The sequence below is a fragment of the Schistocerca gregaria genome, chromosome X, assembly GCF_023897955.1.
Source record: "Schistocerca gregaria isolate iqSchGreg1 chromosome X, iqSchGreg1.2, whole genome shotgun sequence".
NCBI classification, from domain to species: Eukaryota; Metazoa; Arthropoda; class Insecta; order Orthoptera; family Acrididae; genus Schistocerca; species Schistocerca gregaria.
The window spans coordinates 543,299,247-543,315,706 of NC_064931.1; the positions used below are offsets into that span (position 1 = coordinate 543,299,247).

A 16,460-nucleotide genomic window follows, 5' to 3' on the forward strand; every position below is an offset into this window, starting at 1 on the left:
TAGACAGGTCATTCATTCATGATCACCAGCAGAAGAAATAAGGCAGGAAATAAACAGGTTCATCAGCCTGTCAATGATGTTGAAAACACATACAACAATGCATGAATAAAAAGCACTTCGCACTCTGCATGAAGATGAAGACAATAAATCAAAATACTGCAGGATGACTAGGTACAGAAAGATTTCGTGAAACCCATGCTGTCATCAGTGATAAGCAAGAACATTGTTGTTCTAAAAATACTGGGACTTTAGACACGAACAGGCAAAATAATTACCACCGACGTACTGCCACCTCCTCGTGTCTGGGCTTGGGAAAGTATTAATGGCAACAATAAATGCTATCAGCTCATCAACAGACTAGTCAAATATATGGCATAATTACTAAGACAGTTCAGCACTGGATCTATCACATGAAGAATGCTGAAGAGGTTCTGATGCAGCAAGAATCTCTTTATGAGTATCAATGTAATATTGTGATTAACCCAGCTGCCTCTCAGAGAGTTCTGGCATCATTAGTGCAACATTTTAAGACACACACAGTGAGACTTCTGGTAAGCTTTCACACTCGCCTTCAGTATGGTGTATGGAAGACTGATCAAGTGGACTGTGTACCTAACATGCTTCTCATAAGATGCCAAAAAAATAACACTTCTTTTAGTACTATGGAATCTACATCTACATTTATACTCAGCAAGCCACCCAACGGTGTGTGGTGGAGGGCGCTTTACATGCCACTGTAATTAATTCCCTTTTCTGTTCCGTTCGCGTATGGTTCGTGGGAAGAACAACTGCCGGAAAGCCTCCATGTGCACTTTAATCTCTCTAATTTTACATTCACGATCTCCTCGGGAGGTACAAGTAGAGGGAAGCAATATATTTGATACCTCATCCAGAAACGCACCCTCTCGAAACCTGGACAGCAAGTACCACCATGGTGCACAGCACCTCTCTTGCAGAGTCTGCCACTTGAGTTTGCTAAACATCTCCGTAACGCTATCACGCTTACCAAATAACCCTGTGACGAAATGCGCCGCTCTTCTTTGGATCTCCTCTATCTCCTCTGTCAACCCGACCTAGTACGGATCCCACACTGATGAGCAATACTCAAGTATAGGTCGAACGAGTGTTTTGTAAGCCACCTCCTTTGTTGATGGACTACATTTTTAAGGACTCTCCCAACGAACCTCAACCTGGCACCCACTTTACCAACAATTAATTTTATATTATCATTCCACTTCAAATCATTCCGTACGCATACTCCCAGATATTTTACAGAAGTAACTGCTACCAGTGTTTGTTCTGCTATCATATAATCATACATTAAAGGATCCTTCTTTCTATGTATTCGCAATACATTACATTTGTCTATGTTAAGGGTCAGTTGCCACTCCCTGCACCAAGTGTTTATTCGCTGCACGTCTTCCTGCATTTCGCTGCAATTTTCTACCGCTACAACTTCTCTGTATACTACAGCATCATTTGCAAAAAGCCGCATGGAACTTCCGACACTATCTACTAGGTCATTTATATATATTGTGAAAAGCAATGGTCCCATAACACTAATTCGTGGCATGCCAGAGGTTACTTTAATGTCTGTAGACGTCTCTCCATTGAGAACAACATGCTGTGTTTTGTTTGCTAAAAACTCTTCAATCCAGCCCCACAGCTGGTCTGATATTCCGTAGGCTCTTACTTTGTTTATCAGGCAACAGTGCGGAACTGTATCGAACGCCTTCCAGAAGTCAAGTATAATGTCATCTCCCTGTGAGCCTGTATCTAATTATTTTCTGGGTCTCATGAACAAATAAAGCGAGTTGGGTCTCACACGATTGCTTGATGTTTCTGGAATCCATGTTGATTCCTACAGAGTAGATTCTGGGTTTCCATAAATGACATGATACACAAGCAAAAAACATGTTCTAAAAATTCTATAACAGATCGATGTCACATATATAGGCCTATAGTTTTGCGCATCTGCTCGACGACCCTTCTTGAGAACTGGAACTACCTGTACTCTTTTCCAATCATTTGGAAACTTCCGTTCCTCTAGAGACTTGCGGTACACGGCTGTTAGGAGGGGCAAGTTCTTTCATGTACTCTGTGTAGAATCGAATTGGTATTCCGCCAGGTCCAGTGGACTTTCCTCTGTTGAGTGATTTCAGTTGCTTTTCTATTCGTTGGACACTTCTTTCGATGTCAGCCATTTTTTCTCTCGTGCGAGGATTTAGAGAAGGAACTGCAGTGCGGTCTTCCTCTGTGAAACAGCTTTGGAAAAAGGTGTTTTGTATTTCATCTTTATGCGTGTCATCCTGTGTTTCAATGCCATTATCATCCCAGAGTGTCTGGATATGCTGTTTCGATCCCCTTACTGATTTAACCTAAGACCAGAACGTCCTAGGATTTTCTGTCAAGTCGGTACATAGAATTTTACTTTCGAATTCACTGAATGCTTCACGAATAGCCCTCTTTATGCTAACTTTGACATCGTTTACCTTCTGTTTGTCTGAGAGGTTTTGGCTGCATTTAAATTTGCAGTGAAGCTCTCTTTGCTTTCGCAGTAGTTTCCTAACTTTGTTGTTGAACCATGGTGGGTTTTTCCAATCCCTCACAGTTTTACTCGGCACGTACCTGTCTAAAACGCATTTTACGATTGCCTTGAACTTTTTCCATTAACACTCAACATTGTCAGTGTCGAAACAGAAATTTTCATTTTAATCAGTTAGGTAGTCTGAAATCTGCCTCCCATTACTCTTGCTAAACAGATAAACCTTCCTCCCTTTTTTGTAGTCCTATTTACTTCCATATTTACGGATGAGGCAACGGCCTTATATCACTGATTCCCTGCTCTGCGCTTACAGAATCAAAACGTTCAGGTCTTTTTGTTATCAGTAAGTCCAAGATGTTATCTCCACGAGTCGGTTCTCTGTTTAATTGCTGGAGGTAATTTTCGAATAGTGCACTCAGTATAATGTCACTCGATGCTCTGTCCCTACCACCCGTCCTAAACATCTGAGTGTCCCAGTCTGTATCTGGTAAATTGAAATCTCCACCTAAGACTATAACATGCTGAGGAAATTTAGGTGAAATGTATTCCAGATTTCCTCTCAGTTGTTCTGCCACTAATGCTGCTGAGACAGGAGATCGGTAAAAGGAGCCAATTATTAACCCAGTTCAGATGTTGAGCATAAACTCTACCCATAATAATTCACAGGAACTATCGACTTCTACATCACTACAGGATAAACTACTACTAACAGCGACAAACACACCACCACTGGTTGCATGCAATCTATCCGTTCTACACACTGTCTGTGCCTTTGTAAAAATTTCAGCAGAATTTATCTCTGGCTTCAGCCAGCTTTCTGTACCTATACCGATTTCAGCTTCGGTGCTTTCTATCAGTGCTTGAAGTTCCAGTACTTTACCAACACAGCTTTGACAGTATACAATTACAATACCGATTGCTGCTTGGTCCCCGCATGTCCTAACTTTGCCCCGCACCCTGTGAGGCTGTCGCCCTTTCTGTACTTGCCCAAGGCTATCTAACCTTAAAAAACCATCCAGTCCACGCCACACAACCCCTACTACCCATGTAGCTGCCTCTTGTGTGTAGTGGACTCCTGACCTATCCAGAGGAACCCGAAACTCCACCACCCTGTGGCCTAAGTCAAGGAATCTGCAGCCCACACGGTTGCAGAACCGTCTCAGCCTCTGATTCAGAACTTCCACTCATCTCTGTACCAAAGGTCCACAGTCAGTCACGTCGACGATGCTGCAGATGGTGCGCTCTGCTTTCATCCTGCTAGCGAGCCTGGCACTTCACCAAATCAGATAGCTGCCATAAGCCAGAGAGGATTTCCTCTGATCCATAGCAACACACATCACTGGTGCTGACATGAGCAACCACCTGCAGATGGGTGCACCCTGTACCCTTCATGGCATCTCGAAGGACCATTTCCACATCTGGAATGACTCCCCCCGATATGCACACTGAGTGAACATTAGTTTTCTTCCCCTCTCTTGCAGAAATATCCCTAAGGAACCCCATTACGCACCTGATGTTGGAGGTACCAACTACCAGTAAGCCCACCCTCTGTGGCCACCCGAATCTTGCAGACTGAGGGGCAACCTCTGAAACAGGACAAGCAGCCATGTCCGGCCGAAGATCAGTATCAGCCAGAGACAGCGTCTCAAACTGGTTCATCAGACTAACTGGAGATACCTTCCATTCAGCCCTCCGGAATGTCTTCCATTCCCTGCCACACCTCGAGACGACCTCACACTCTACCATGGGTGAAGGGTCAGCCTCAATGCGGGCAGTATCCCGGGCAGTCACAGCCATAGTCCGATTGGGAGATGCATGGGACGAGCTGGCTGCCCCCAACAAACCCCCATCCGGACCCCCACAGTGATCCCCATTGGCAACAGCCTCAAGCTGTGTGATCGAAGCCAACACTGCCTGAAGCTGGGAGCAAAGGGATGCCAACTCAGCCCGCATCCGAACACAGCAGTCGCAGTCCCTATCCATGCTAAATACTGTTGTGCAAAGAACGTCTGAACTAATCTACAGAGAGCACAAACAATTCGACACAACATTTAAACAGTTATTAAAATACAAGCTTGCCCAGTAAATGCAGTAATTATGCTACTTGCACACTGCTCGGCGGCAGAAGGCTAACTGTACTGTCAGTAACATACAAAGACTATCTGAAAGAAATAAACAAAGAACAGATGACTACACAACTTTACACGAGACGGGGGGGGAGACGGGGGGGGAGACGGGGGGGGAGACGGGGGGGGAGACGGGGGGGGAGACGGGGGGGGAGACGGGGGGGGAGACGGGGGGGGAGACGGGGGGGGAGACGGGGGGGGAGACGGGGGGGGAGACGGGGGGGGAGACGGGGGGGGAGACGGGGGGGGAGACGGGGGGGGAGACGGGGGGGGAGACGGGGGGGGAGACGGGGGGGGAGACGGGGGGGGAGACGGGGGGGGAGACGGGGGGGGAGACGGGGGGGGAGACGGGGGGGGAGACGGGGGGGGAGACGGGGGGGGAGACGGGGGGGGAGACGGGGGGGGAGACGGGGGGGGAGACGGGGGGGGAGACGGGGGGGGAGACGGGGGGGGAGACGGGGGGGGAGACGGGGGGGGAGACGGGGGGGGAGACGGGGGGGGAGACGGGGGGGGAGACGGGGGGGGGAGACGGGGGGGGGAGACGGGGGGGGGAGACGGGGGGGGAGACGGGGGGGGAGACGGGGGGGGAGACGGGGGGGGAGACGGGGGGGGAGACGGGGGGGGAGACGGGGGGGGAGACGGGGGGGGAGACGGGGGGGGAGACGGGGGGGGAGACGGGGGGGGAGACGGGGGGGGGAGACGGGGGGGGAGACGGGGGGGGAGACGGGGGGGGAGACGGGGGGGGAGACGGGGGGGAGACGGGGGGGAGACGGGGGGGGGAGACGGGGGGGGAGACGGGGGGGAGACGGGGGGGGAGACGGGGGGGGAGACGGGGGGGGAGACGGGGGGGAGACGGGGGGGAGACGGGGGGGAGACGGGGGGGGAGACGGGGGGGGAGACGGGGGGGGAGACGGGGGGGGAGACGGGGGGGGAGACGGGGGGGGAGACGGGGGGGGAGACGGGGGGGGAGACGGGGGGGGAGACCGGGGGGGGAGACGGGGGGGGAGACGGGGGGGGAGACGGGGGGGGAGACCGGGGGGGGAGACCGGGGGGGGAGACCGGGGGGGGAGACCGGGGGGGGAGACCGGGGGGGGAGACCGGGGGGGGAGACCGGGGGGGGAGACCGGGGGGGGAGACCGGGGGGGGAGACCGGGGGGGGAGACCGGGGGGGGAGACCGGGGGGGGAGACCGGGGGGGGAGACCGGGGGGGGAGACCGGGGGGGGAGACTGGGGGGGGAGACCGGGGGGGGAGACCGGGGGGGGAGACCGGGGGGGGAGACCGGGGGGGGAGACCGGGGGGGGAGACCGGGGGGGGAGACCGGGGGGGGAGACCGGGGGGGGAGACCGGGGGGGGAGACCGGGGGGGGAGACCGGGGGGGGAGACGGGGGGGGAGACGGGGGGGGAGACGGGGGGGGAGACGGGGGGGGAGACGGGGGGGGGAGACGGGGGGGGAGACGGGGGGGGGAGACGGGGGGGGAGACGGGGGGGAGACGGGGGGGGAGACGGGGGGGAGACGGGGGGGAGATGGGGGGGGAGATGGGGGGGGAGATGGGGGGGAGACGGGGGGGGGACGGGGGGGGGAGACGGGGGCAGGAGCGAGAGACTGGCAGAGAGAGAGGAGGCATGAACAGCAGACTGACAAAGAGGGAGAAGAAAGAAATTAGGATTTATATCCAATTCCCATACATACTTAGCAATTGTGAAGCACTGCCAGATTCACTAGTATTTTTAGAAGTATAGACATTGAGCTAACAAGAAAACTAAGGTATACAGAAATTCTAAAACTTCATGTTCAGCATATATATATATATATATATATATATATATATATATATATATATATATATATATATAAAACTAAAGTATGACTAAATTTGTGAAGTTTGCTTTCTACTGTTATTTGTTTAAGGACAGATGCTTAATCCCTGTTTCTATTATTTTTCTATTTACTAAAATATATTGACATTCTACAACTATGCAGAACCGTACTGCGGAAAACCGAACGTTTCCGAAACTGACCAGAGAAAGTGTGTCGGATGAAGAGGGTGTAGGCACATATGAATGCTGGTGGCTCAGTGGTAGCCTACTTTGTTTCAGAGCTGCACTGCTTGTCATATGAAGTCCTGTGTTGGGATCAGATAGCTTTGTATTCTTCACCTGCTTCGTCAAATACGAAATCACTGCAACATACGAAGAAAATTACACTATTAAAATGGCAAAATAACAAAAACACAAATATGAAAATGTATATTGGGCTGCATCCTGGGAAACTGGGGGGAGGGGGGGGGAGGGGGGGGGAGTAGGGAAGGAATGGACAGTGCCTGCTGCCTGGAGTGGAGATCATAAGGGGGGGGGGGTCTGAAGTAGCCAGGTCACGGGAAGTGGGAACATGCAAATGGCAGGTTCCGAAGAACAGGGGTGGGGAGGACTGTCATAACCAAATGCAAACTAAGCAAATCACAGCCATTGACATAGCATATGGACCAAGAGTGATGCTAAGTAGATGGACAAAACATATTAGAGAGAGCGAGTTACAACTGCGAGTGACATGAGCACAAAGCAGTACTGATGAAAAAAACCAGAATAATCCTAAGTAGTACCACACAATCATGGTTCCTCATCAAATTCCAGGTCCAGAAAAGTGAGGTAACAACTGTGTTTGGGAATCAGTATAATGAAGACTGCACAGACAAGTTATGAATTGTTGAGACACCCACCAGGACAGAAAATTATTGCCTTTAGCAGGCCACTGGCAATGTACATGTGACAAGTTTGCCACAACCGAAGAAGAAGAAGAAGAAGCATCAGCTGTCATATCTGACACACAAATCATACTGTTCTGAGTCTTTCCCTAAATTGCTGGAAATTAGAGGGCAGTAAATGGCCACGTTTGAAGCAAGGGAAAGACAGAGTAAGTGCCCAGGTTCAGAATTGGAGTTTGAAGGGGTGGTAGTGGCCAAGTTCACAAAAACAGGGGAAAGTAAGTGACTGCAAGGAGGTAGGAGGGGGGAGGGGGAGGCAGCAAGTGGTGGAGTCTTGGTAGTGGAGGAGATGGGGCTTAGTCCTGGTGCAGGTTGATGATATAGAGTATGAAGGGGGGTTAACTGGATACATAAAATCAACATGTTAACTGGATACATAAAATCAACATGAATGTAGTTCACTACCAAATTTTATTTTAGGCAGTATATTCATGTTTCATTAGTTTTTACAAATCACTGTTTGCAGTTGAGTAGGAAACACAAGGGGAAACTGGCTGGGTTGATGGTAGAATAATTGGAAGGGGTACTGCTATTCCTTAGAGTACGCGTGTAGTCACAGGTGTGAAGGCAGCAGCTTTTTCATGGAGTTATTTAGACTTCACTTCATCATTATGATACAACACCAATAAAAGTAAAAATTTTGAGCCTGATACATGAGAAGGTAAACTGAAGTGACAGAAGTCGTGGGATAGCTCCTAAAAATTGTGTCAGATCCCCTTTTACCAAGCATAATGCAGCAACTTGACACAGTATGTACTCAGTAAGTCACTGGAAGTCTCTGCAGCAATATTGAGCCATGCTCCCTCTATAGCCATCCATAGTTGTGAAAGTATTACTGCTGCAGGATTATGTGCACGAACTGATCTCTCTATTATGTTCCATAAATGGTCAATGGCATTCGTATCAGGCGATCTGGGTGGCCAAATGATTTGCTCAAATTGTCCAGAATGTTCTTCAAACCAATCGCAAACAGTTGTGGCCCGGTGAGATGCCAAATAATCATCCATAAAAATGAACTCCATGACTAGTTGCAAGTGGCCTCCAAATAGATGAACATATCCATATCCTTTTCCAGTCAATGATAAATTAAGTTTGACCAGAGGCCCTCTGGTCATTCCAAGTAAACACAGCCCATACCATTATGGAGCCACTACCCACTTGCACAGTGTGTTGTTCAAAACTTGGGTCCACGGCTTCGTAGGGTTTGCGTCACACAAACACCACCACCAGCTTTTACCAAACTGAAGTGGAGACTCATCTGATTAGACCACTGTTCTCCAGTCATTCAGTGTCCAAATGAAATGGTCGCAACATTAGGAGAGGCACTGTAGTCTATGTTTTGCTGTTAGCAAAGGTACTTGCACCATTTTCTGCTGCCATACCCTATTAATGCCAAAGCTCACGACAATGCCCTAACGGATAAATTCATTGTACATTCCACATCGATTTCTGTTTTACTTCATGCAAATGCTGCTGCTCTCAATCATGAAGTGAAGGCCGTCCGCCTCTGCATAGTCCGTGGTGAGATGTAACGTCTGAAATTTGATTTTCTTGCCACTCTCTTACCACTATGGATTCCATAATATTGTATTCCATAACAATTTCTAAAATGGAATGCCCTTGTGTCTAGCTCCAACTAACATTCCGCATTCGAAGTCTTAATTCCTGTTGTGCGGTCATAATCATGCCATAAACCTTTTCACATGAATCACCTGAGTACAATTGACAGCTCTGCCAACTCGCTGCCCTTTTATACCTTGTGTATGTGATACTACTGCTATATGTATATGTGCATATTGCTGTCCCATGACTTGTCACCTCAGTGTATAAACGAGGTTAAAATAAATTAATTATTCCAAAAAATTGAGGGACAATTAAGTGAAGATTTAAAATTGTCATTTGCTATCTAGTTTTACATCTGTATTCTGCAAACCATATCAAGATGTATGGTGGAGGCTGCTTCTTGCACCAGTATTATTTCTTCCTGAAGTTTCTCCAGCGTTACCACCTTGCAAGATGTCTGTGGGGGATGTAATGTGTTGATTGACAGAGTTGTTGCTTGTCCTCCTGAGGGATATCATGCCAAATTCTGTCCAATTGATGCATTACGTCATCAAAATCCCAAGATGGTTGGAGGGCCCTGCCCAGAATGTTTCAAATGTTCTCAGCTGGGAAAAGATATGACTACCTTACGGGCCAAGATAGGGTTTGGCTAGTGGAGAGACAAGCAGTAGAAACTCTCACCATGCACAAGCAGGCATTATCTTGCTGAAATGTAGGCTCAAGATGGCTTGCCTTGAAGGGCAACAAAATGGGTATAGAACTGTAGCATCTACGTACTGCTTTGCTGGATGGACGTTCTGCTATGAAACTAAACGTCACCCGAGACCACCACATATCCCACCACTATCTGGGGCATCTCCAGACATGTCTTTGCTCATCATTGGGACTCATCACTGAAGACAATTTTTCTCCAGTCAATACAGTTCCAGATGGAAATGACCAGCAAAGATGTGTCTGGAGATGCTCCTGATAGTGTTGGGGCACCAACCTGACTGTCACCTGCCATACAGACTGACTGACAACCAGGAGTGATGGGGTACAACTTCATTTCATTTTGGTTGTCATCTGCGGCACCCTTGCAGCACAACAGTAAATCAATGATATTCTACACTCTGTTTTGTTGCCCTTCATGGCAAGCTATCCTGGGCTTACATTTCAGTAAGATAATGCCCACCTGCATATGGTGAGGGTCTTCATGCTAGCCAAACCTTATCTTGGCCAGCAAGATCATTGGATCTCTCACAAATAATAACGTTTGGAGCATTAGTTTTTACAAATCACTGTTTGCAGTTGAGTAGGAAACACAAGGGGAAACTGGCTGGGATTTTGGCAATCTAACACACCAACTGGTCAGAATTTGGCACGATATCCCTCAGCAGTACATCCAACAACTCTGTCAATCAATGCAAAGCCAAATAACATGTTATTGACTTACTGAATTTGTGAATATATTTCTCTTAAATAAATCACCCATTTTTTCTGAAATTGTAATCATTTATTTGTTTGCCTGTACATGTATATCACATCTACTGATGTGGTACATCTTTTTTGTCTTATAGTCTTATAGTTAATATACAATATATAAATAAAAATGTAATATGTAAATGGGAATCTCCCCTGTTAGCTGACTGATTTATGGGGGGGGGGGGGGGGGGGGAGGAGCACATGGACATAGAGAGTGGAAAGAGGAGGCAGAGAGAGACGGGGCAAGAGGAGGTCTAGAGAGAGGTGGTATGATTTGATGTCATAGATCTGCATCATCAGCACTCATCCATTCCTGAAAGCCATATCTTCACATTCAAGGCAATCAAGTTCTATTAGCATATTGAGCATTTGGGGCATATAATTCTGTTTGTCATTTTCAGTTAGAGTTTGGGAACTTTCAATCATATCCTAAATTTAACTCCAGGCTTTTTTCAAATTTTTTTTCCTTTACACTAACACATACTGCTCCACTGATGTAGGATTCATATTTCAAATCAATATTTTTATGCTTTCTTAAAAGACTTTCTTCTTCCTCCTCTTGTCTTTTTAACAATAACCTGTGACTATTTTTTCCCATAATACCATTGGAGGTCTCAATAATGCCCTGGTCCTTGGGCTATATGGAGAAGGTTACATTTGGTGGAAGAAACATTACTTTTATGAACTCATCCTTACTGTTTTAAGATGTCAAATTATGAATGAGTTCTTGCGTTGTCAAGGAATTGTAATGTTTTCTTCATTTTTGGCATTCTTTAACTAATGAGCCTTTACAGAGGGTATACCACCTTCCACAAACCATTCTGTGGAAACGATAGGATAAATCTAGGTTTTCTTTTGTGTGGTGTATGCAGTGGACACTGCAGATATGTGAAAGTGTCTGAAACCATCTGGTTTCTCATTTTTACCAATGACGAGCACAGGCAATCAGTGGATGCCAGTAGAATCCAAAGCAGTAACACAATCCTTGCTAATTTTAGGATCAGGTGCTGTTAATCCAAGAGATGAAGCTAGAGTTTTTCCTTGTCAAATATTTACAATTGAGCCCAGTTTTGACAGCACTGTAACCTTTTTTGAGATCATAATCTTCTTCCCTCAGTATGTCTCTTAGCTTGATTCTGAAACAATTGGCTAATGAAGAGTCAGATTATTTTTCTCTTTGTATCTGAAGCTCACGAACAATGTGTCTTGACTTACAAGAGATTTCATCAGCCTGTGCTTCCTTTAAAATTCGATGGCCCTCCAAAATTTTCATTAAATTGAACTCCCGATCACGCAGACTGGGACCAGAGATAGGTTCTCTCTGTGATATTTTTTGTGTAAACCACTTGTAAACAGCATTATCTACACCCCATGTTCATGGTGAGCTACACAGTTTCACATCTTGTCACTATCAGTAGAATCAAGCTAAGATATAATATGTGTAGTGTTTCCTTTGGTTTTTATTTATTTATTTATTACACAGCATGTTGTTCTCAATGGAGAGACGTCTACAGACATTAAAGTAACCTCTGGCATGCCACGGATTAGTGTTATGGGACCATTGCTTTTCACAATATGTATAAATGACCTAGTAGATAGTGTCTGAAGTTCCATACGGCTTTTCGTGGATGATTCTGTAGTATACAGAGAAGTTGCAGCATTAGAAAATTGTAGCGAAATGCAATAAGATCTGCAGTGGATACGCACTTGGTGCAGGGAGTGACAACTGACCCTTAACATAGACAAATGTAATGTATTGCGAATACATAGAAAGAAGGATCCTTTACTGTATGATTAAATGATAGCGGAACAAACACTGGTAGCAGTTACTTCTGTAAAATATCTGGGAGTATGTGTGCGAAATGATTTGAAGTGGAATGATAATATAAAATTAATTGTTGGTAAGGTGGGTACCAGGTTGAGATTCATTGGGAGAGTCCTTAGAAAATGTAGTCCACCAACAAAGGAGGTGGCTTTTTGTAACACTCGTTCGACCTATACTTGAGTATTGCTCAGCAGTGTGGGATCCGTACCAGATCGGGTTGATGGAGGAAATAGAGAAGATCCAAAGAAGAGCGGCGCGTTTCGTCACAGGGTTATTTGGTAACCGTGATAGCGTTACGGAGATGTTTAGCAAACTCAAGTGGCAGACACTGCAAGAGAGGCCCTCTGCATCGCAGTGTAGCTTGCTTGCCAGGTTTCGAGAGGGTGCATTTCTGGATGAGGTATCAAATATATTGCTTCCCCCTACTTATACCTCCAGAGGAGATCACGAATGTAAAATTAGAGAGATTCGAGCGCGCGCAGAGGCATTCAGACAGTCGTTCTTCCCACAAACCATATGCAACTGGAACAGAAAAGGGAGGTAATGACAGTGACATGTAAAGTGCCCTCCGCCACACACCGTTGGGTGGCTTGTGGAGTATAAATGTAGATGTAGTAGATGTAGACTGAATCTATGGATTTCGTTAGTAATTATAACAACACTGATCATTGGGAAACCCAATCAACCACATAATACGACAGCGATTGGCATTCATCCGTTCGGCATTACTCCACTCAGCTCGTATAGCCTCATCCCCTTTTGTCTGAGGAAAGTTTATTTCTAGATGCGATGGGGATTCCCCTGGCAGAGACATCACATACACTATGCACACATTCAAAACTCAACTTATGATTCAATCAGAAATGAATTTAAAACATGTTCAAACACCAACAGGGATGCGTTTCAAAGTCATATAAATCAACGTGGGCTGGATGCTAGGCGCTTTGTGAAACAAGATTTTTTTTCCTCGAGAATATGAATTTGGCACCCCCTTTTCCCAGTAGCATCCAGCTGCTTGCTATGACTGCTTGCACAGCCAACAGCCACATTCCTGTGGCCAGAAGGGGGAGATTCTACTACTCAAAAGCAACTCAACAGTGCACATGCATGAGCCCCCTCGTAACTGCTAACACGAATCAAATGTAAACAGTAGTTCTTCACGCTCATCGGAGAGAATTTGTTGTTATGGAGTATTGCATAGTCTTCCTAAAGCCTTTGATACATTTGCTGTTGGCAGACGCTTGCATGAGGACTATGTGTCATCGTTTTATATGGCGCATTTCGTTTACAATTTAAGTTATTTTAATTTTTTTCTCGTTTATATTTTATTGTTGAAGTACGACTCTGCAGTAGTGGGATACAGTACTATCCTTTGTTAGATTAACAGTTCTTACCTGTCAAAATTACAAAAATTTAACTGAAAACTATAACGATGAAAAATTCCCGGAATTCTAAATAATTCCCGGTTTTTTCCCGGATGAAAAAATTCCCAGGTTTTTCCCGGATCTCCCAGTTGTCCCGGGTCATATACATCTTGTTTGTCTCTCTCTCTCTCTCTCTCTCTCTCTCTCTCTCTCTCTCTCTCTCTCCCCCCCCCCCCTCCCCCCCCCCCCCTCCTCCCTCTGTGTCTGCCCCATTTTATTCTTGCATGTGGTGTGCGCATATTGACAACTCAACACTTCTTTTTGGTGAGTGGTCTCTTAAGCTACTCATATTGCTCTCTCACACAGGACAACACCTTTACATTTAGGCATTTTATATCATAAGCTTAGTTGACTGCCACATAGTGCTAATTGTTTAGTTACTATTGTTGGCAACTCTTGATGTGTGGGTGAAGGCAACACAAGGAGGGGGGGGTTACGGACACCTTAGTGGTGAAAGGGTGGCATGCATGAGCAAGTAAAGTAGTTCAGTCAAGTTGTTATTTTGATAACAGATGACCTACTGTTATAGCACCCAGTACATTTCCATAGATGGTGAGCATTTATTGGAGACAAACGTGTTGTCCGGACTGCCCCAGGAAAGCATAAGTGCTTGTTCTCTACACCCATAAACTATCTGACAGACAGAGGAAGCAGCTATCTGTGACTGTTTGCTAATGATACTGTAGTGTACAGCAAAGTGTCATCTTTGAGTGACTGTAGAAAAAGACCACAGAATTTATATTTGGTGTCACAGATGACAGCTTTTTGTAAATGCAGGAAAATGTAAGTTAATGAAAAAAAAGTGTAGGAAAAACAATCCTGTATTGTCTGAACACGATATTAGTTATCTCCTGCTTGACTCTGTCAGGTCTGTTGAATTCTAAGCATAATTGGTGCAAAGCAACATGAAATGAGATGAGCACATAAAGCCGATTGTAGGGAAGGGGAATGGTAAACTTATATTCACTGGGAGAATACGCAGAAAAATTTTTAAAACTTTATTTGAAATGCACCAATTTTCATAAATTACAAACCATAAAATAAATACTGAAAATATTCTCATAGTGATAGTCTGTTCTGAAAATCATAGCATGATCATGCTACTCAAAATACGAACATGTATAAAATCCAGTTGGCACTTCCTGCATTTGTTTGGACACCTTATATATGTTAGATGAAAAATTCACAGCTAAAAATAATGTGGGAATTGCCTTCAACTAATGAACTGCAGGAATATATATAGTATGTACCTCAGGGTCGCACGGTTATGTCTTCTCATTAAAGTTTGAAATAATCTGTTGCACTTTGGTGATCACAATATGGCACAAAGCTGCTGCCAAACAGAAGCTGGGAAATCACACAATCATTGCAGTCTGGAGGGCCACAGAAAAGTGATGCAATTGAGCCAAGTCATATTTAAATCTAAATCCGCATGAGCGTGCAAGGCTAGGGTGAAAAGGGATGAACGAGACCACACACATGACATTAATGTGACTTGTTCTTGAGTATTGCTTCAATGTTTGGAATCCCTACCATGTCAGATTGGAGGAGGACATTGCAGCAATTCAGAGATGTGCTGGTAGATTTGTTACCAGTAGATTCTATCAAGATGCATATATTTAGGAAATGCCCCTTTAACTAAAGTAGGGATCTCTGGAAGGAAGGAGATGTTATTTCCATGAAACACTACTGAGAAAGTTTAGAGAGCAGACAATTGTGAAATCCTGCAGAACAAGCCCACTGCCACGAATGTGTATCTCACATAATGACCACACAAATAAGAAAAATAAAGGCTTGTATGGAATCGTATAAACTGCCATTTTTCCCTTGCTCCACTTGCAAGTGAAACAGGAAAAGGGATGTACTGTGGTACATGGTACCCTCAGCCATGAACTGTATGATGGCTTGCAGAGCATGTATGTAGAACAAGAAGTTGACTGTATCATTCCAAAACCAATTCTTTATGAGCTATGAACACAGCAATAAAATTATCCTTCAGAAGTAATGGAGAAGATTAAGGGCTAAATCTGTATTAGCTGCTATTGAGAAACAAAGCACAGACTCTACCCATGTCAGTATAATGAGTAATAGACTAGGTGACTCACAAAAGATGTAAGACCCACCTTATTTCATGAATGGTTCAAGACATCGAAGCAAGGTTTATAACAAATGATAGAATGCAGAGAGACACGAAATGTTGCTGCAACAAAAACATTCGTAACTCTTGAGTTTACTGAATATTGAAGCCAATATGGTTAATGGAACACTTTACTTTTTTAATGGCATTCAAAAGCTCTACAAAATAAAAGTACAGTGATTTAACAATTGTTATGTTGATGTTGAAACTTCTCTCATAAATAGGCATGAAAGTGCTGAAACTGAATGACAAGACGATCTGAATCAGCTCTTACAGTATAAACAATGCCATGTGGGGTACACACATTTGAAATAGTTTCTTCAAATGCTTTCTGATTTGCATGTAGTTGCATTTACAAAAATTGTACATGAGCTTGTATTTGTCTCACATAAAATAGGGTCAAGAGAAAATAAATTTTATCCAAATAGCATAGCAGTATCTTCTAGTTACGTGTAACAACAAAAGCCTGGCATAAGAGCCCCTTTGGTGTTGTTTATAGCACAACAGATCTGATACTTCTGTGAAAAAATTCAATGTCAATACTGTATAACAAGTGTTATATCACTGTAGTCATCTTTTCAAGAGCTTGTTTCAGTATCTCGATGCACACATA

At 45.2% G+C, this 16,460-nt stretch overlaps 1 protein-coding gene across 2 annotated transcripts in view; it reads right to left on the reverse strand.

Annotated features, from left to right (window-relative positions):
- Window positions 1–16,460, reverse strand: part of LOC126299236 (spindle assembly abnormal protein 6 homolog) — a 232,667-nt gene that overhangs the window by 28,481 nt on the left and 187,726 nt on the right. For both annotated transcript variants that reach the window (XM_049991022.1, XM_049991023.1), the window contains one exon: window positions 6,692–6,852. In XM_049991022.1, coding sequence (XP_049846979.1) covers window positions 6,692–6,852 — 161 coding nt within the window. The remainder of the gene's footprint in view (window positions 1–6,691; window positions 6,853–16,460) is intronic.